At 49.4% G+C, this 21236-nt stretch overlaps 1 protein-coding gene across 3 annotated transcripts in view; it reads right to left on the bottom strand.

The window, feature by feature from the left end:
* The window catches only part of LOC147622639 (two pore calcium channel protein 1-like), a 54647-nt gene extending 37583 nt beyond the window's left edge, over positions 1-17064 (bottom strand). The window contains exons 1-6 of one of the 3 annotated variants that reach the window (XM_086822185.1): positions 16632-17064; positions 16077-16216; positions 15883-15985; positions 15712-15792; positions 3265-3319; positions 3029-3185 (exon numbers count right to left, since the gene is read on the bottom strand). In XM_086822185.1, the coding sequence (XP_086678311.1) occupies positions 3029-3185; positions 3265-3319; positions 15712-15792; positions 15883-15985; positions 16077-16216 (536 nt within the window). In that variant the 5' untranslated portion in view covers positions 16632-17064. Of the gene's footprint in view, positions 1-3028; positions 3186-3264; positions 3320-15711; positions 15986-16076; positions 16217-16631 lie in introns of all 3 variants that reach the window. The other 2 variants (XM_086822186.1, XM_086822184.1) reach the window with 2 other exon arrangements.
* Between the last annotated feature and the right edge of the window lie 4172 nt (positions 17065-21236).

The following is a 21236-nucleotide window of genomic DNA, read 5'->3' as shown; positions in this document are numbered from 1 at the left end:
GCACTCATAATACACTACTGTGTTGTGCTCAAGCTTCCTCATTTTTCTTGAAGTTGTGTGTGCATTCCTGCAACCCTAATTCCAACAACAGGGACTCTCACAGGATTTCCTGGAGGATTTCTGGGCTCGGCTCTGGGCTGGTTGGCAGGCCCGCAGGATCTCGGCTTTTCAGTGGAGCTGGTCGCCCACAGGGGCTCAGCAGTTGGCACTTGGCTTGTTTACAGTGGTCTTCCGGCGGCCTGCGTCCGATGCGGCCACCCTATGGAGACACAGAGACATTGTCTTTGGGACTACCCTCAGGCACAGCAGATTTGGCTGCGGATGCTGCGTATTCTGGCCCCCCTCTCTCCAGAGGGTATGTTTACGTGGGGTGCCGCTGCTTGGTCGACTTCGTCAGGGCCTGCTATGGGCTATGAGATGGAGCAGGGCAGTCAGGCCATCAGATTTATTAGGGGCCAGCCTCGCCTGGTTCCGGCACCGGATTTCTCGTCCGCCAGCTGGACACAGGAGAGGGATTTACGATGGGAGCTCCTCAGCAGCCTCACCATCTGGTTCACCTGGAGAGCCCGGTGCTTCACGGCCTTTGAGGGGAGATTGGAGCCACCAGCAGAGACTGTACGGGGGATTTGGCAGGAGTTGATCCACACCCTGCGAGGACAGTACGACCGCATCCGGGGAGACTCGGATGAGGCGATCTTACGGCGCCGGGCCTTTCACACCACTTGGCGCTATGGCCCTTTCTACACCTTACACACGGGATCCCCCCGTCGGCACTACAGGCCACCTGTTTGGCTCTTCCCCCCCCCTCCATTGAATGATTTAGCCGCTCAGTTCCTTATACTGATGCTTGTATTTTGCAGCACCTAGGAAGAGTCTCCCGGGCTGCCATGATGTATTCGCTGCTCTATCTTTCTTAGGAGCAGGAGCGATCTTTTGAAGCCCTACGGGCGTTTTTATATAACTAATGAAAGGATCTTTTCTCGGGAAAAAAAAATTTATTATCAGAAATCATGGATTATGGATTTTTTATTTTGGAATGAGAGTGGACCTCTTCTTATCCCTTGAGTCACATGGATGTGGGCTCAAGGTGAGAGAATTATTGAAGATGAGAGGCGAGTGTGATGTAGAGATTTGAACAAATAACTTGTAGTAATGCCTACTCAAATAGTAGTAGAGTGGGTGCTTATTTACATATGTTTAGTGGTTAGTAGTTAGTAATCACTATAAAAGATTAGTAGAACAATGTACAAATGGGTGAGAAGGACTGAGAGGTTGAGTGAGAGGAGTAAAGATTTGGAAAGATCCTTTGTGTGGTTGAAAGCTCGAAGAAGCTTGGACTCACTCATGTGTAGATCTTTAAGTTAACCGTCGGTCTCTTTCTTGCATTGGACGCCACAAAAGTTGATTGAAGTGAAGAACATGGGGGTTTTTGTAGATGAAAATCCCATATTTGTAGAGGTTAATATGATACATTTATGCTAAATTTTTATGTATTTTTTGAGATTGGAAAAATAATTTAGTAATATGGGAGTGGTAGGGAGAGAAATGGAGATGAGGTATGGGTGTAGAGTAGATATGAGAGCAAATGGAGATGGAAGGAGAAGGCAAAGGTGGACAGGGTGAGAGAGGACATGAAGTTTGCAGGTTTGATGGAGTGAGAAAGGAATGAGTAAGTGTGTAGGTGATGAATGTGTAAGGGAGGTGAGAAGAGACTAGGTGTACCTTGCCAAAAAGTGGGCAGACTGGGGTCCAATAAAAAATTCATCTCACCACCATTAGCTCCAAAAATTCTCAAAAAATTTGAGCATATTCCTGAGCTCACGAGCTAACTTTTATCTTTTGATGACCAGTCCAAATTCGGAGTGGAGGTGGGCGCAAAATTTCAGCAGAATCATGTATTTTCTGAATTTTCAAAATCTTTGTGTGGGTCCCCATTGGTGGAATTTCTTGATAGCTCCAAGAGTAAGCCCCCAATACATCATATCTTGACCTTAGAGACTCAAGTGTATGTGGACACTTGTATGGAGGAGATTTTTTTTCATTTTATAAAGATATAATAAGAAAAAAAAACAAGCTAGTACTTTAACTAGTCAACATATCATATAATATGGTTATTATGATAGAAAAATAAAATAAACAAAGAGATCTAATTGTGAATAAAAATACTAAAATAAAATATATAAAAATAATTAATATATGAAAAACTATTTAATGAAAATATATAAAATAAAATATATAAAAAATATTTAATAGTAAAAAATATATACAAAAATATTAAACTATGAAAGTCAAAAGGGAGAGAGACCCTCATTATTTTAGGGTAGATGAGAGAATAAAAGATGAAATAGTCTAAGGGAAAGAGTGATTTAGGTAGTAGGCTTTCTACACGGTGTGGGTAGAAATGTGAGGGCATAGGATTTACTTATGCATGGTGAAGTTTAAGCATATGTACAATGATGGTCCAAAAGTATTATGAAGAAAATAATAATAAAAAAATAAATAAATAAAATATACTTAGGTTTTGTAATACACACACCTAATGAAGTATTTACATAATTAGAGAAAATAGAGACCCCCATATTTACGTCCTTATATGAAATGAAATATTTACACAAAATGGGCTGTAATAATTTTATTTATTTTTGATAAGTAGCTACCAAAAACTTTTTTTTAATAATATAAAAATATATAGAAGATATGGGTAAAGTCCCTAACGCGCACACGCCTATTTACAGTGAAAAGGTATTTATGACAGAGTTAATGTGAATTTCCTTGGCCGAGGTAGCTCCCTGTGGTAAAGCGGATAGTAGAAAAAACGGCTATCACTACCATGCCTCCCCTCCTTATGCCCTTTTCATGAAACTTGGGCATCAACTGCTTGCTTCCAACCAACCTTACCACAGGTGAACTGCTTCAAGAGCTTCCCTTGTATCATTCAAGACCATCAAGGGTAGCAAAGCATTGACAATGATAAGATAAGAAAAAAAAAGCATGTCATTTTTATTTTTAACTTCTAAAAACCACTTACCAGTGCCTTGCTGCAGGGAAAAGAGTTCCACTTAAAATCATGAAAGCAACAGACATTAATGTGACATAGAAATTGCGACGATTTGAACTCTCTTTCCAATATCCAGTCCAACCCAAGGCTAGAATCTTGAGGATGTCATCCAACACCAGAAGAGATCCTGCACTCAAGGATTATTTTGATTACCCTCTGAATCTAGCTATGAAGCATTCCACTCTTAGATCCCCTCTACCACTTACCACAAATGTATTGAAGCACGACTACAAGGCTCCAACTTGACCGTGCAAGCTCGACCTGAATGGAGAAAAGAAATAAAGTCAAACAGGTTTTAAAGAAAACCAAAATGGTGTCGGTAGGTCCTTGCTCTAGTGGCTACCATACTACACTACCCATAAAGGTGTGTGAGTTCACACTTCAACACCTAGCTACATAGATAACGCACGCGCACACACACTTTTTTTTCTTTTGTAAAAAGCTATGTAAACACACACACACACACACTTATTTTTTTGTAAACACACACACACCCTTTTTTTTCTTTTGTAAAAAGCTATGTAAACACACACACACACTTATTTTTTTGTAAAAACACTGCTTCATTAAGGATTGTATGGTCCAACACCTAGCTACATAGATAATGTGCACGCACATACACACTTTTTTTTTCTTTTGTAAAAAGCTATGTACACACACACACACACACACACACTTATTTTTTTGTTAAACCACTGCTTCATTAAGGATTGTATGGTACATTCATGGCTGTCCAAAATTGGGAATGCTACTACTCATATATCAAAAACAGTGGAAAAACACTTCCAGCTATTGAGAGGAAAGATCTCCGAGATCAAAAGAATCTCGGAATGAAAAGTGAAGAGACCTGAAAAAAGGAAAGCATATGATCTCCTCATGGCTGAAAATGAGCTGATTTCGTGCATGGTAGATCGTCCACAAAGCCCAGTATCTGGTCCAAGAAAGGAAAAGAGTGTAATCCGGCAAGGGTGAAGAAAGGCGGCCAAACATCCAGAAGAATTTCCCGAAGTTGTTGTTGGAAAATCGCAATCTGAAGTGCCCTAACAGTCTATCCAAGAGAGCAGGAGAAGAGGGGCATCTCCATAGCAAATGAATAACTCTCTCTCGGTCATGAGAACACCTCTTACAAGAGGCAGGTGCAATGTTTCTCTTGGCTGAGAAGGTGCCAACCGGGAATGCACCCACAATGCATCTCCACAAGAAAAGTCTATGTTTGAGAGGTAATTTGCTTTTCCGAACTACACTCGCAGAGGCTTTCCACCATCAAAGAGGTTTTTTTATATGCCACAACTGATTGGCATGATACACACACACACTCACACACACATCACTGTAACCACCAAGGGTGCCCACAGTGTGATTGTTGCAGCCTGGACCATCCTCATTGGACTGGTCCAAGACATCCTTATTGGACTAGTCCAGCTGGACCATCCAGCTAGACTGGAATGGATCCCCAAGAACCTCCAAAAGCAGAAAATCCTGCTGCAGCAGCTTCCAACCCACCACTTACCAACCTCCTTGCCATCTTCATCAACACCTTCCACCCTTTGTCACCATTGGCCACTTTGGTAGGCAAGTGCCACCTCCTATCTCTACCCTACAGGCTAGTAAGCCTTGTCCCATGCCATTACCACAGGCCGACAACTCACAACAGCGCCCCACCCCCCCCCCCCCCCCCCCCCCCCCCCCCCCCCCAATGTGGGAGTCGTTTCTTTCACTCCATGCACCAACTGACCACCACCTTTGAGAGTTGGGCATGACACTGTATGTAACCAGAAACAAGCTCGACTCCCAAGCCCCAACCACCTTGGCAAGCAAGTTTCTCTCTTAGGCACTCTTCGTAATTTCCCAAAAAAAAAAAAAAAACTTATGGTGTTTCTCACCATGGTAGTCCTCAACCACTTCTATCGGTTGATCCTCCCACTTCCCTTTACCCTGGTAATCCTCACCACATTTTTTTAGTTTCCGGTGCTCCTCACCACTTTGCAAACCGGTGATTCTCACCACTTTTCCTTTTGTCAAGCTGGTGGTCCTCACCACTTTTCCTGGTGGTCCACACCACTTCCACTCCCACTTACCACTTAACCACTTTCGTGGTGGTTATCCTTCCTCCTAGAACCTTGCCACCGGGTGACAACCTGACCTCACCAAAATCTTGCCACCTGGACACGGTGATCCTGACCAGAACTTGCCAGCCTTTTGGGAGCCGGTAAACCTCACTGCAACTTGCCGCCCATGGCGATCCTCCACTTTTTGGGAACCGGTAACCTTACCAGAACCATGACACCGGTGATTCTCACCTAACCTTCCTTGCAGTGGTCCATGTCCCTTCGACCACTCACCACTTCACCTTGCTCAGTAATCCTCCCCACTTTTCATGGTTGCTCACCCGGTGATCCTCAAAACTTGCATGGTTGCTTGCCCCCTCACCTTGATGCTGGCCACCTTCCAAATCATTGTACTCGCCTCCTTCACTCTCACGCTCACCCCATGTTGTGCCAACACCCGACACAATTTTTCAGACTCGCCCCCCTCTCATGTCTTCTTTAGTTCTACTAATAATAATAATAATAATAATAATAACCAAAAAACCAAAAAAAAAAAATCTCACTCTCGCCCCCATGGCTCCTTTCCTACTCGCCTCCCCCATGTCCTTCCTACTCCGGGCCCCCGTCCCCTTTTCATGCTCACTTCACAATACCTTCTCTCATGCTCGCCCCTGCAACAGCAGCAGCCACCACAGCTCCCCAACAGCACACTCAACAACTAGCCACGGCCACATCATAAAAGCACCCGCCAGCTCCATAGAGTGATACATAAAACGGCTCGCTGAAGCTCTCGCTCGCCCCCCCTGCTCGCGCTGACTGCACACCCCCCCCCCTGTTTTTTCCGCCTTCGCGCTGCTCCCCCCTCCCCCGCCTGCCATCGCGCTTGCCCCCCCCCCCCTCCCCCGCCTGGCTGTTGTGCGTGCCCCAGCGCTGCTGTGCAGCCGCCCCCTGCTCCAGCTCCTCTTCTTCGCCCCCCCCCCGTCTGTCTTCAGCGCCCCGCCCCCCCCCCCCTTCAGCCGCCGTCGCCTCTGCTCCCCCCCGCCCCCCCTTCTTCGCGCTGCAGCCGCCTCCCCCTAGGGTTTTTGTCCTCGCCGCCTCCCCCCTGCCTCTTTTCCTTTTCTAATTTTTCGTTCTCCCCGGGGTTTTCTTCATTTTTTGCCTTCCGCCTTCCCTCTCCGTTCTTTGTGTGCAGCTCGTTTCCAGCAGGCTCTCCGCATTCGCTCCACCTTCGACACAACTTCAGACTCTGATGGAGGCTCCTCCCGCCCCGCCTCAGAGGGACTCCCCCGCAGCCCCCTCGCCCGCCCCTGAGGACACCCCCATCAGGCTTTCTCTTTCGCCAGAAGAGGAAGCGAGCCTCACCGCAGAGGTGGAACGCCTCCAGGCTCATTCCACCATCTGCCGTATAGCCGGCACTCGCCCTAGCAGAGGGGAGATCCGGGATCTTCTCCAGGCCCGCCTTCTTGCAGATGTGGGCAAGATCCTGGACGTTCAGCTACTACTGGGCCGTGGACATTACCAGATCGCGTTCGAGACCGCCCAGAGCGTGGCCAAGGTCCTAGCCATGAGTCCCCTTGACATCAGGGGTGCTCGGGCTTTCTTCAGACCTTGGCAGCATGGCTTTGACCCAGCAGCGGCCGAGCAGGGAGAGCGCCTTTTCCATGTTACAGTTTGCTTCCCTGGACTCCGCCGGGAGTATCTTCCGCTCCTCTCTAGGCTAGGAGCATTGGTGGGTTCGGTACTAGAGACTGGCCCCACAGCAGCTTCAGTGGTGGCCAGAGCAGCTGGGCTACCTTCGGTCAGAGTTTTGGTATCTGACATCTCCTCCCTTCCGAAGGTCATTCAGCTACCTAGGATAGGGGGGGGATGGATTGATCAGAGAGTGGAGTTCTCGGGGCTCCCGAACCAATGCTTCACTTGCAGGCAGGTCGGTCATCTAGCCAAGGCCTGCCCTCGCAGGAGACCCCGACCCTCACCGCAACAGTAGGCCCCTGATGGCCCGCCCACAGATGCGGCTCGGCAGGCAGCCTCCGGGACACCTGCTCAGGCCACAGAGACCTCGGAGTGGCAGCCTGGACAGGGGCGCCGTCGAGGGATACAGCCACAGCAGCACGCCCAGAGACCGCTGCAGCAGCAGCGACAGTCCCAGCACCCCCTCCTTCACCCCCCCCACCGCCTCGCTTCCACCTTCGCCTCCTCCTGTCCCCGCTCCGGTTTCGGCAGCGGCTCCCTCTCCACCCCCCTCGCCCCCCCCTCCTCCCCCCCCGCCCGCCTCACCTCCCTAAGAGGCCCTGGCAGTCCCCTGGCGTTCACCTGCAGTCCGGAGGGCGCTGAGCATCGACCTTGCTCGAGCACCACAGAGAGGAGACTTACCATGCCGATTCGGGCTTCACGGATATCATCTATCCGCAGTCGGCTGAGTCGCCTCGGCACTAGACAGCGCTCGGAGGCTTTTGATTACGCCTTCACACAGCTTTTTGGAGCAGAGGGCCCCCATGAGCCAGCACCCATCAGAGTTCATGTAGTGATTCCTCCGGCCCGCGGGGAGGAGGCACTTGATTCAGCGGTGGCCTTCTCGTTCCCTCTATGTGGCCCATGCGACCGGGAGTGGACTCTAGAGCTCGCTCTTAGCACTTTGAAGACTCAGGCAGTTGAGTTTTCTCATCATGTGAGCGATCTGGAGGTGACAGATGTGATAGGCCGACTATGGGAGTTGGCTCATTTTTTCTTGGATCCAGGGAGTGCGGATGCCTCAAGGATTCGTCATTTGGTCGTTCGCATAGTGGCAGACTTAGCACGCGACCCTGGATATGTATGTATACACGAGGTTGCTCTGTTTGAGCGGGAGGCAGTCGCCATGGGACACAGCCACTGGCGCCTGATCCGTGATTCTTGCAGTACACCGGGTGGGCAGATTCGCAGCCGCTCGGATGGGGACTATTCTCCATCCAAGCCGCTTGCGAAGGCCCGCCGTACGGCTAAGACAGCATCCACCTCAGCAGGTCATCCATGAGGATCATCTCATGGAATGTACAGGGCCTTGGCGGAGCACATTATATACGCTATCGTGGTTGCTTGAGGCAGGAGCTTCAAAGATGCCTGGTTGGTGGCAGCATTGATATTTTGATGATGCAGGAGCACCACTTGGGTGAGAGCAGGATCCGGAGATATGGTTCGGTGATGCCTGGTAGATGGGACACCTTTTGGTCTGCCGGGTTTGGTCCTTTGGGTGGACAGGGAGGAGTATGCATGGTCATTGCAGATGTATGGCGGCACGCCATTGTGGATCGAGGGATCATTGTGCCTGGTAGAGCACAGTATGTCATTCTGAGGATGCATGATGAGCTAGTGGGCGTGCTCAACGTCTATGCGCCCAACCATGCTAGTGCTAGAGCAGAGTTCTGGACCCAGGTTACGGATGCATTGCCAGAGGCCGCACATTGGTGTGTCGAGGGTGACTTCAACATGCTTGAGGACCCGGCTCATAGGGTGGGAGGCAGTCATGTTACAGTGCACAGCACGGAGCTTGCAGCTTGGGAGCGATTTTGCATGTCACTGAGGATCATTGATGCATGGCAGCATGGGGCCTTCTCCCGCTCTCAGGACAGTCTTAGTTTCTCTCGATCGGATCGCCGGCAGGGAGGGACTAATCTATCACGGATTGATCGCTTTTATATGGGCGACTAGTTAGGGGAGCGAGGGGGCTCCGTTGGCATTCTCGCTGGCACCTCATTTTCAGATCATGCGCCAGTTATTTTGACACTTGAGAGGACACGGGAGTCCAGCTTGCAGTTGAGGATCCCAGAGAGGGTACTTACAGATCCTAGTCTCGCAGAGGACATTGAGAGGATCTGGCATGAAAGTGAGTGCTCTGACCAGGATGCAGTAGGCCAGTGTGCCCAGGGACTCATAGAGCTTAGCTCTTTTCTGCACGCTGCAGCTTTGACACGGCTGGGAGAGATTCGCGAGCGGGAGCAGCGGCTGAGACGCAGCCTTGCTTCGCTTCAGCGCCTTCAGGAGCAGCAGCCTGCATGTGAGTGGGTGGCGTCCCAGCTGAGCCAGGCACGCCAGGAGGTTAGAGAGGCAGAGGAGCAAAGACATGAGTTTTACTATCGTCGCCAGGCCTCTCAGTGGACGCAGCTTGGGGTAGAGTGACTGGGGAGTTTTTTTGAGATTACTCGACCCCGCCATGCTCGAGCAGGAGTCCGTGAGCTTGGGAGGCCGGACGGATCTGTAGCTACCGAGCCCGGGCAGATCAGAGCCATTGCCACTGGGTTCTATAGAGACCTACTTTCAGCGGAGCCAGCCCACTGAGGCTCGGGATGCTTGCAGACAGACGGTGTGGGCCCATGTGCAGAGGAGGGTCACAGATCGTATGCGTACAGTCCTTGGTGCGCCTCTTTCAGAGGTTGAGCTTGCTGAGGCCTTGAGGGTCCTGACGTGCCATAGTTACCCAGGGGAGGACGGGCTGACGCCTGCCTTTTTTATGCGCTATTGGGACCTTTTGGGGCCAGGCCTCCGCAGGGGCTTTCAGTATGTTTTGGACACTGGGGTCAGGGAGGCTTGATCTTTCTTATCCCCAAGGGGGAGGGAGTATCAGATGATATTCGGCATTGGAGACCTATTACGATCCTCAATACAGTCTACAAGGTCTTAGCAAAGGCCTTGAGTTTGAGGATCCAGCCCTTCCTGGGGGTGTTGATTCATGCTACCCACACAGGATTCGTCAAGGAGCGTAGTATCCTTGACAACATTTTCACCTTCTGGGAGGCGACGGCCCGAGCTAGATTTCTTGGTGAGGACTTGGTCGTGATGCTTCTCGATTTTGAGAAGGCATACGATAGAGTCGATTTCGGTTTCTTAGAGGGCACTATGCTTCGCCTCGGCTTTGAGCCAGGTTGGATTAGAGGGGTGGCGGCTCTGTATTCCACAGCTCGCAGCCAGGTGTTGATTGCAGGAGGACGGGGGCCGAGTTTTGAGCTGACTAGATCAGTCCGTCACAGGGGTGTCCCCTCGCCCCTTTTCTTTCTCTCTTCTTTGCGGAGGCTATGAGCATGTATTTGACGGCAGAGGAGGTTGGTTTGAGAGGACTCCAGCTCCCAGTTCGGGGGGAGGACCTGCTCGATGCTGAGTTTGCTGACGACACGGGCTTATTTTTGCATGGCCAGGAGGCCAATCTTCTTCGGGCAGAGCAGTCGCTCCAGGCTTTTAGTGCAGCTTCAGGAGCATTGATCAATTGGCGCAAGACAGTGGCCTTTTGGATCAGTAGCGCTCCCACTCCGGCATGGAGCCCGGACCCCGGTTTTAGATGGATTCCTCCTGGCACAGCAGTGCGGTATTTGGGATGCCAGATTGGACTAGATTTGTCACCTGAGCAGCAGATTGCCCCACTTCTTCTGAGCATTCAGAAGAAGCTTTTGTATTGGAGTACAGCTCGACTATCCTTGGCCGGGAGGATGGTGGTGGCAAATCAATTGCTGTTAGCGACCATGTGGTACATTACGTCTTGCTGGATCTTCTCGAGCTCTTGCATCAGCCAGGTACAGAGGCTGATCAGGAACTTTCTTTGGTTTGGGCGGGACGGTCAGCCAGCTCGGGCAAAGGTTGCATGGGCAGTTATTACACTTCCGCTGGCTCAGGGAGGCTTGGGCATTATAGATCCAGTCGATCAGAGTAGAGCCTTATTGGGGAAGCTTATTGTTCGGGGGCTGCTTCCAGGCGCTGAGCCTTGGAAAGAGCTTCTCTTGCAGCGGCTGCAGGCTCGGGCTCCCCCAGCAGGGGGCACTTGGGCACCAGAGATTCGATGGATCTTCATAGAGATGAGGAGGACAGGCCTCAGTAGAGGATGGGAGGACAGATTTGCCTTGAGCATCCTGAGAGCTTGGGAGCTGCTGAGACCGGGGCTCTCTCAGCGACCTCCTTCTTGTGTTGAGGAGCGGGCCAGACAGCCGCTCATCTGGAACCCAGCGGTTCGCACAGAGCAAGGTCATATGCTGGGTTCTCGGCCTCGTCTAGCCTGGGGACCTTTGGCGGCAGGTCCAGCACGTAGCTTTGGAGACTGGCAGGCCTTCTGCAGTCTACCAGAGGAGATCTAGGTGGAGAGGTTGAGTCACTTCAGAGGGGGGTTGATTATGAGGGATGACATTCAGGAGGCACTCACAGAGGAGTGGTTCACGCCTATCGCGCTAGTGGCCCCACGGTGGATGGGAGCCTTTACACAGTTGGAGATCCTGATTGCTGTCAGAGCTTGCACTGAGGATGGCAGATGCCTCTACTATTAAGATTCAGGATGAGGGTAGACTTCAGAGAGTGGAGGTGGAGTCGCCTTTGGTTGCAGAGTGCACCTTTCAGAGGATACGGGTAGTGGCCACCGCTTCTCGGAAGTGGCATATTGACCCAGACCCTGCAGATGTGCTCCCGAATTGGCGCATATGGGCATATGCAGCGCGCCCCTTGGCCCGGCTACAGTGGGACCCTGGTGAGTACGAGTGGCATGATCCTTATGCATCCCTTGAGGCCACAGAGATTACCTTTTTTCAGTATACTGTTCGGTTGGGATGGTGTGAGGTGAAAAAAAGAAAAAAGACTATGCCTCTATAGCCCTTCACCTCCCAAACCTTGGATAAAACACACGAACGGGGGCACCACCAGCCACCGGCTGGAACACTTCTCACGATTCACCACCCACCCACGCCATAAAGACAGCTCAAAACCAACATAGACAATTGATTATCCAGCAAAAACATACACAGCACTATCCACACTGTACAAACTCAGCAATTACACCAAAAACCAGGACTCTGGCCAGGATTTACTGCCAAGGGAATTCACCCTTGCGTCTGACAACCAAGCCTCTGTCTCCCGGTCTCTGTTTCTCTTCAGAGGGCGCCCCACCAGCAACCCTCAACTTCCTCTGTGGCCCGGCTACTCTTTGTTCAGCTGCTCCCTGCCAAGTGTTGTAGGTGAGTCCCACTTGTCTCCAGCCCACACATGAGCACCTCTACTGCAGCCAACCAAAACACCCAAGGCACTTTCTCTCTCTCTTCAGAGGGCGCCCCACCAGCAACCCTCCTTCACTGCTTCACTCTGTCCCCTCTCTTCTTTTCGCTGCACACATCCACGCTGTCTACCAGCCCTGTCCACCTGACTGTTGGCAGCCACACCTGTGTTCAGCACTACCAGCCAGCTGTCCACGCTACTCCCTGTCTGCTGCGCTGTGGCTCTCCTCTCACAAGGCCTACCCTGTCTCATCGCCAGAGAAGCATCTCTTCTCCACGGCGGCCACTTCACTCTGCGTTAGGTCTCCAGAATCACCAGAGCCGCCTTCAGCTGCGCCTAGCCACACTTCATGCAAGTCTAGTCGCCGCCAGCAGCAGCCCGACTGTCAACCTGTCGCCAGCCTCTTCTCTGCTGCGGCTCTCTCTTTGCACCTGCGGCGGCTGCGCTCCTTTGCGCCTGGACGCTCACCCGCGAGCCCTGCTCACCAGAGCGCCTTCACATCATCACAAGGCGGCTACCTGCGACAGCTCTCTAGCTGCCCTTGCCCTCGACAACTTTGCACAGCCACCCGAGAAACCTCTCGCACAAGGCGGCTACCTTCTCTTTTCCACGCCTCTGTCTCTGCAGAACCTCAGCAAGATGATCTCCCTCATCTACACCCCGACTCCACTTTTTCGAAGCGGCCACCTTCCGCTGTTTGCCAACCTTCGAGAGGGTGTGCTGGCTACGTAGCTGGCTATTGAATAAACCTCCACATAGCTATCAGCAAGCTGGCCACATGGCATCATTTTTATATTATTTTTTTTATTTTAGAAAATGGCCACTATGCTTTAGAGGGCCCCTCCTTCTCCTCGTGTTTTTCCTGAACAAACGGCGCCCACGACCTTCCAAAACAAGAGCTGCCCACCGTCTTCCATCAGCTACACCTCAACTTACCAGAATACGACCCATTCCAGTCGGCGCCCTGCATTTGGCAACCACCCGCACACCATACTGCTGCAATAAAAAAGCTTCCAAATCTCCAGCATCTGCTCCCAAAAAAAACAACACGCATATACTAGCTCATTGCAAAACCATTCAGTCTCTACATTTGCCAGGGCATTCAGGGCAAAGTTTATTCGCAAACCAAGCATCCCATATGTACACAGACCCAAAACACCTTTCAGATTTTTGCCTGACAACGGCATATTTTGACGGCAAGGAGGATGGTCTCTCCAGCTGCAGCAGCGGGGCACTGGCGGCTATAGGGACTCTCACAGGAATTTCTGGAGGATTTTTGGGCCCGGCTCTGGGCTAGTCGACAGGCCCGCAGGATCTCGACTTTCCAGTGGGGGCTGGTCGCCCACAGGGGCTCAACAGTTGGCACCTTGCTTGTCTACAGCGGTCTTCCGGCGGCCTGCGTCCGATGCGGCCACCCTATGGAGACACAGAGACATTGCCTTTGGGACTGCCCTCAGGCGCAGCAGATTTGGTTGCGGATGCTGCGTATTCTGGCCCCCCTCTCTCCAGAGGGTACGTATACGTGGGGTGCCGCTGCTTGGTCGACTTCGTCAGGGCCTGCTATGGGCTATGAGACGGAGCAGGACAGCCAGGCAATCAGATTCATTAGGGGCCAGCCTCGCCTTGTTCCTTCACCGGATTTCTCGTCCGCCAGCTGGACACAGGAGAGGGATCTACGATGGGAGCTCCTAAGCAGCATCACCATCTGGTTCACCTGGAAGGCCCGGTGTTCCAGGACCTTTGAGGGGAGACTGGAGCCACCAGCAGAGACTGTTTGGGGGATTTGGCAGGAGTTGATCCACACCTTGCGGGGACAGTACGACCGCATTCGCGGATGAGGCGATCTTGCGGCGCCAGGCCTTTCACACCACCTAGCATAGCGGCCCCTTCTATACCCTTCACGCGGGGTCCCCCCGCTGGCACTACAGGCCACCTGTTTGGCTTTTCCCCCCTCCTATTGTATGATATAGCCATTCAGTTCTTTGTACTGATACTTGTACTTTGCAGCACCTAGGGAGAGTCTCCCTGGCTGCCCTGCTTTGTTCTCTGCTCTATTTTTCTTGTGAGCAGGAGAGGATCTTTTGTAGCCCTACGGGCGTTTTTTATAACTAATGAAAGGATCTTCTTGGAAAAAAAAAAGAAAAAAAAGCACCCGCCAGCTCACGTAGTTAGTGTCTTTTTTTCTTGCTTCTTGTTTTTCACTCTCGCCCTTTCCATCTAAATACACGCCAACCTATGCAGTTTTGACCACGATCTCATACTCGCCTCCCTCCTTGCAACTCTTCATGCTCATCGCGCCCCCCCCCCCCCCCCCCCCCCCCCAACATGCCTTCTCATACTCGCCCCCCCTAGAGGGTAAGTCCTTTTTTCATCCTTCGCCTACTTCTTTGCTGATCCCTTCCAGTTTTTTGGGGGGTTAAGTTTTTTTTATTTTTTTAAAAGCTTACTCGTCCATCTGTCATACGCGCCCCCTCTTTGCCCTTCTCATGAGTCATGCTCGCCCCCCCCCCCCTCCCCCCCCCCAAAAAAAAAAAAAAACAAAACAAAACAAAAAAAAAATGCACTCTCACCCCCTTCAACCTCATCATGCTCGCTGGCCAAATCATTGCGCCCACCCCACCGTTTCCTCCTATTCGCCCCCTTTGCAATCTCCCCTTCACCAATGTCATACTCGCCCCCTCACACTCATTCCCCACATGCTCGCTCGACCCTTTGTGGCCAGACCCTCCTGCTCGGCCTATCTCATGCCACTGCTCACCTCTGCTGCTATCAATCCTCCACACGCCTGAGTGCACCCCAATTGGGCGGCCGCCTCCTCTCTGGCCACATCCCCTAATCGCCATCTTCCCTCTCCATCTGTCCTCCCTCGGCCTCTCCTTCCCCAGTTCGTGGTCGCCCCCAGCCGCATCCCCTAATCGCCATCTTCCCTCTCCATCAGTCCTTCCCCCTGGCCTCTCCTTCCCCAGTTCGTGATCGCCCCATCTGCATTCCCTGCTCGCTCCCTTCTCCTACTCAAGCATGTCTTTGCTCGCATGCTGAGCGGGAGTCTTGCAAACAGTCAATATTAATCGTCATTTCGTTCATTCCTTGAGTCCTGTGATCACTGTCATTCTATCCTGTGGGTTTCCACCTCACTGTGACCACTGCTAGGTGCGCACGGAGTAGTGAGGAGTTGTAACAGCATGTGGAAGTAATACAAGTGATTCAGCCTTCTTTGCATTTGTTCTATCTTTAGGTTCAAGTCTGTTCAAGTGTTCTTGTGTTGTGTGTGAGCTGACTCTAGGACATACTGTCCAGAGTAGAACCACCACTCTTGTCGTGTGCTGGGCAGCTAGCCCTGCTACAATCACATTTATCAATCTATCTATCTATCATGTGTGTGTCCAAATCAGACCTGATTCCCACAAATTGGACTGAGAAAACATATATATTGAAGTCAAACTGTATATGTGCTCATGTGCATGCCTACATATATACATAACACACCAAAAAATATATACATGTGCATGCCTACATATATACATAACACACCAAAAAATAAGGTAAAACACCAAGAAAGATACTTCAAGTTCATGTAGAGGCTAACGAGGGTCAAGTTCAACTTACATAATTACCATAAAAGGCAACAATAAGACCAGTAAAAGTGATGGACCATATAATGAACCGGAACAAGGGATGAGAAGAAAACTGCAAGCAGCTCAGTCCGGAAATATAAGTGCACAGTATATTGGTTGGAAAATTCTCATCTCGATATCCATCAATCTCAAGAGATATTACATTGCAAACATTCTCAAACTCTGCCTTGTTTATCTTGAAGTCACCCCTCTTGTTGAGTGCCAAAAATAGCTTCATCCTTTGGTGTCGATCATCTGGAGTGTGCCTGTTTTGGAAACTTTGACATAATTGTCACAAAATTTACCACACAATGAAACAGATCTTGTGGATCCCTTTTTCAAGAACACAGACATTACCGATGGTTAAAAATGGCAAGAAACAACTTAGTGATAGTTTTCGCATCAATCCAGCCTTGCTTGTTTATGTCAAGAAGGTCAAAAGCTTGTTGCAAGCTCACATTCCGTGCCACTAGACGGTTCCTTAGCTCTGTCGCCATCTGCAAGGAGCATTCCAGATAAATTGCTGAGATTGAAACTTATTACCAGTTTTCTTTGGCCTGCCTTCGTAAGAAAGGCAATAATCATGTATTGGAAATTTGTCTAAGAAAAGGCTAAACAATATAGAGAAATTTCAGGAAACAAAAAGAGATTCAAAATCTCCCTTCTATCTCCTCTCTCACAGTGTGGAAATGGGCCCTAATCGATAATAAGAAATTGGGGAATCTGCGTGCTGGTTGTAGGTAAGGGAATTGTAGTGAAAGAAATTACAACAATAACAGCAATTAACTATTTAATTGCAGCATTTAGCAGGTAGTTGAAAACAATTAAATGCAAAAATTGGAGATTTTACAAATGAGAAACCGAGACATACAGAGCATTTAAATGAGTGATTGGAGAGAAAGAGAAGCATGCCTTTTATTGCTTCCGAGAGGTGGTTACTCAAGATGGCACAGGGGAAATCAGGTCAAGGCCGGCTGTAAACGTGGGTGGTGAAGTTGGCGCACAAGGGTTGAGGGTGGCAGCGTGGGCAGGTTGAGGCTTCCAAAAGTTGACAGGCTGATTAAAGTCGCCCCAAAGAGGTTGCTGGCTCATGAAATCAGAACCTTCCCCTCCTTCGTCTTCTCTGCTTCTTTGCTCCTGCCTTTTTCCTCGGCCTCATCAGCACTCTAAGCGAAACATAGCCAAGGCCCATGCCAGTGCTGAGTGGAAAACATGCATCTATGCTTTTATCTTGACCGCTCTAGGCCCAGGATACATTGCCACTACTCCCCATCAAACCCACCCCCAAAACCTCACGCGCCAAGGAAAGGCCTATTAGCTCTTCTCCTAGTCAGATGAGGAGGTGCAAAATGGTTAGATGACAACCATTGAAAGGTCCAGTGGCAACAAGTTGGAGCTACGAGCTAGATTGATTGATCAACTTGATATGTAAATATCAGAACTAGGCTCCCTCTCTCGTGCCATTGCAAAGGACAAAAGTAAAATGGATATGGGGGTAAATGGTGCTAGGCGTTCAGAGCTAGTGCCCCTGATTTACAACACCTTGTCATTTGGGTATTGTTCCAAGACAGTATTTTCAACTAGCCTTTGGCCCAAGATCCATAGTTGCCAAATTTCACCGTCCGTAGACAGCCACCAGAGGCGCTTATTTATCCACCTGTAGGCCATGCCGCTGAGGAAGCACCAAGGGGGGTTTTGAACCTAGGACCTCTTGGTCCTCGGCAAGCACCTTCACCACTTGAGCTATCACCTCATTGGCCAAGGTAGTATTGCCTCTCCATGTGCGAGGAATTGGTGCACCTTCTCTTTGATCAACTTTAAAAAGAGAAAAATAGATTGAAGCAAGTCAAGCACAGAAGTCCATCTTGTTGAGCATTCTCTCGACAGTGCATGTATCATGTCTGGCATCTTATGCGCAATTTTTTGTGATCCCGCAGTGACAACTGTGCAATGGGGTCCCAGGTTGCCCGGAGAGTTATTGCCCAACTCTCCACAAAAAGGGGGCCTAGGCATCATCGATCTTGTATTTTAGAGTAGAGCCATACTAGGCAAGCTTGTTGTCTACAGCCTCTAGCCACTAAGAGAGTTGTGAAATAATTCTCTGATTCTTCGCATTTTGGCTTGCACGCCCTCCAGCACCAAATGGAACTTCTATGCCACTCCTATCCACAAACTTAGCCCCAGTTTAGAGAATAAGTTTGTGGCCGGTCTCTTTAGTGCTCTGGCGGCACTTTGTTGGGCTCTCTTTTCGATTTCATTAGTCTTTTTCCATGGCCCAGCACCACATGGAACTCTTGTATCACTTTTGGTCTCATAGACCCATTTCCTTGGCCCGATATATCCTGCAGGCCAAACCTCCTCTATCTAGAGCACCACGACCCTCCATCCAACAGAGGCAAATCTAGGAGATTCTCCAGCGATATGACATGCTCCCATCACAGAATCCTGACATTCCCTGCCACTTCAAATCAGTTCTATCCAAGATGGGTATCCTCAATAGCTGATCACGGCACATCTCACTCTCCACTTGATCATCTACTGATTACATGTACATACACTAGTGTTCGATGTTTTCTTTTTACTTTTTCTCTCAATTTTCCATGGCTTGATATATCTGTTGGAATTAGGGTTGCAGGAATGCACACACAACTTCAAGAAGATGAGGAAGCTTGAGCACAACACAGTAGTGTATTATGAGTGCCAAAAAGAAAGATAACAAGCCCTAGAAGATAATGGGCGTATATACAATGCACGGGGGAAAAAACCTCCTAGTGAGGGAAAAAGTGCCCCGGCGGTCCTAAGTGTGTTCACACACATCACTACTATAATATGGTAACAAATCCCCCCTGGAGTGATGCGGTGAACAAGAGCTAGCACTCATGTATAGGGAAGTGTCTAGCTATGTGGACGAATCCACAAAAGGGAGTAAGCCCAAAGCTTTGCGAAAAGCTTCGAACTTCTCACGAGGCAGAGCCTTTGTGAAAAGGTCTGCAAGGTTATCCTGTGTTGGCACATAAGCCAAACTGATCTCTCCTGCAGAGAGTCTCTCCCTGACATAATGGTAGTGCACCTCAATGTGCTTCGTACGAGCATGGAACACTGGGTTCCGCGCAACTGCCAATGCGCTCTGACTGTCAGTGAAGATGGTGGTGGCAGATGGCTGCCCAACACCCAAATCAGCCATAAGGCGTCTGAGCCACACACACTCAACCGTAGCTGTGAAAGCTGCCCTGTACTCAGCTTCACAACTAGAAGTGGCCACAGTAGGCTGCTTCTTGCTCAACCATGATATGCATGAGCTTCCAAGCATGAAGCAAAAACCACTCGTGGACACGCGTGTGTCATAACAACCAGCCCAGTCAGAATCTGAAAAAACATGTAAATCTGGCGGCAATGATCCCCCCTTGGGATAAAACAACCCAAGATGCCGAGTACCACTCAAATAGCGAAAGATACGCTTCACTGCCTGCCAATGCTTAATGCCTGGGCTATGCATAAATCTGCTCACCTGTGAGACTGCAAACTGAATGTCTGGCCTCGTAATGCATACATAAATGAGGCAACCAACAGCTGTCTGATAGAGTGTGACATCAAAGTGATCTCCAGCATCATGAAGACTCAACTTCAAACCTGTCTCCATTGGAGTAGCAATAGGCTTGCAGTCTTCAAGGCCAAATCTCCGCAACAATGTTTCAATATACTTTGTCTGACACAAAGCAATACCTCCATCACACTGCTTAAATTGTATCCCCAAATAATGATGCAAATGCCCCAAATCTGACATCTCAAAAGAGGCATTCAAATCAGCTTTAAAATCAGCAATATGACTCTCATTTGGTCCTGTGAGCAGCATGTCATCGACATAGAGAGCAATGATTAGATGTACACCATCCACACGTTTAACATACAAAGTGCTTTCTGTTGGACTATTCTGAAACCCATGTGCAGTCAAATATGCATGTATTTTTTCATACCAAGCTCGTGGAGCTTGCTTTAAACCATATAAAGCCTTTTTTAACCTGCACACTTTGTTTTCCTGCCCTCTTTGAACAAAACCACGAGGCTGCGATACATACACCTCCTCATGCAAATCTCCATTCAAGAACGCAGTCTTTATGTCCAGCTGATATACATTCCAACCATTATGAGCTGCTAATGCACAGATGCTACGAACAGTGGTCATACGACATGTGGGAGCAAAAGTCTCATCAAAATCAATGCCCTTTTCTTGAGCATAACCTTTTGCAACAAGCCTAGCCTTATGGCGATCCACTGTGCCATCAGGCTTACGCTTCAATTTGTATACCCACTTAGTGCCAATGGCCTTCTTGCCAGGGGGCAAGTCACATAAAGACCATGTACCATTCTTCATAATAGCATTGTATTCTGCTTGCATAGCAGCCATCCAATTTTCTGAACTTTGTGCCTCATCAAATGAAACAGGCTCACTTTCATCGCACATACTAGAAACAGCCAATGCATAACAATCTGACGCATAAGAGGCACCATGAGAGCCAGAACGAGTGCGACTAGACAAAGGGGCATCCAACTTGCTGTCACGCAAAGTCTGCACCAGCCATCTAGGCATATTCCTAGAGCCCTCAATCTCTTGTCTCTCATCCTCAAGTGCATCATGCACATCTGCATCAGATATAGGCTGATCTGTGCCATCATTTAAAACCTGCATAGGCTGAAAAACTGCCTCATGAGGTATTGCACTTGACTGTGCACCACTGAAAAGAGGCAACAATGTATCATAGACATCACGTGAGCTGATATCTGTCTCCTTAGTACATGAAACCAAGGGCTGAACTGCATCTTCCACAAATACAACATCACGGCTAACCAAAATGCGCTTTGTCTGTGGATGATACAAACGATAGCCTTTGCTCTCAGCACTATATCCAACAAAAATACATTTGACAGCTTTGTCATCCAATTTTCTGCGATGTTGCACAGGCACTAATGCATATGCCAGGCAACCAAAAACACGTAAATGGCCAACAGATGGCTTGCGGCCATGCCAAGCCTCATATGGAGTGACAACCTGTAATGCTTTGGTGGGACACCTGTTTAGTACATAAGTGGCACACATGACAGCCTCAAGCCAAAAACCATGTGGTAGACTTTGACTCTTAACCATACATCTTGCCATTTCCATGAGAGACCTGTTTTTTCTCTCAGCCACACCATTTTGCTGTGGTGTATACGGCACTGTACATTGGTGTTTTATCCCACGCTCAGCCAGAAATGCATTAAATTCTGAAGACATATACTCCCCCCCTCGATCTGAACGGAGGGTGCCCATCTTACTTTCTGACACATTTTCAGCCATAACCAAAAACTGTTTGAAGCACAAAAACACTTCGGACTTTGCCTTCAAAGGATATACCCATGCATGCCTGGTAAAATCATCAATGAAAGTCACGAAGTAAAGGTAGTTTCCAAATGATGGAGTTTGCATGGGACCACAAACATCACTGTGAACAAGCTGCAATCTGCGTTCAGCTCTCACTG

The sequence above is a fragment of the Cibotium barometz genome, chromosome 28, assembly GCF_041138505.1.
Source record: "Cibotium barometz isolate CiBa-2024 chromosome 28, ASM4113850v1, whole genome shotgun sequence".
In the NCBI taxonomy this organism is placed as follows: domain Eukaryota; kingdom Viridiplantae; phylum Streptophyta; class Polypodiopsida; order Cyatheales; family Cibotiaceae; genus Cibotium; species Cibotium barometz.
This window is presented reverse-complemented; position numbering and strand designations above follow the sequence as displayed.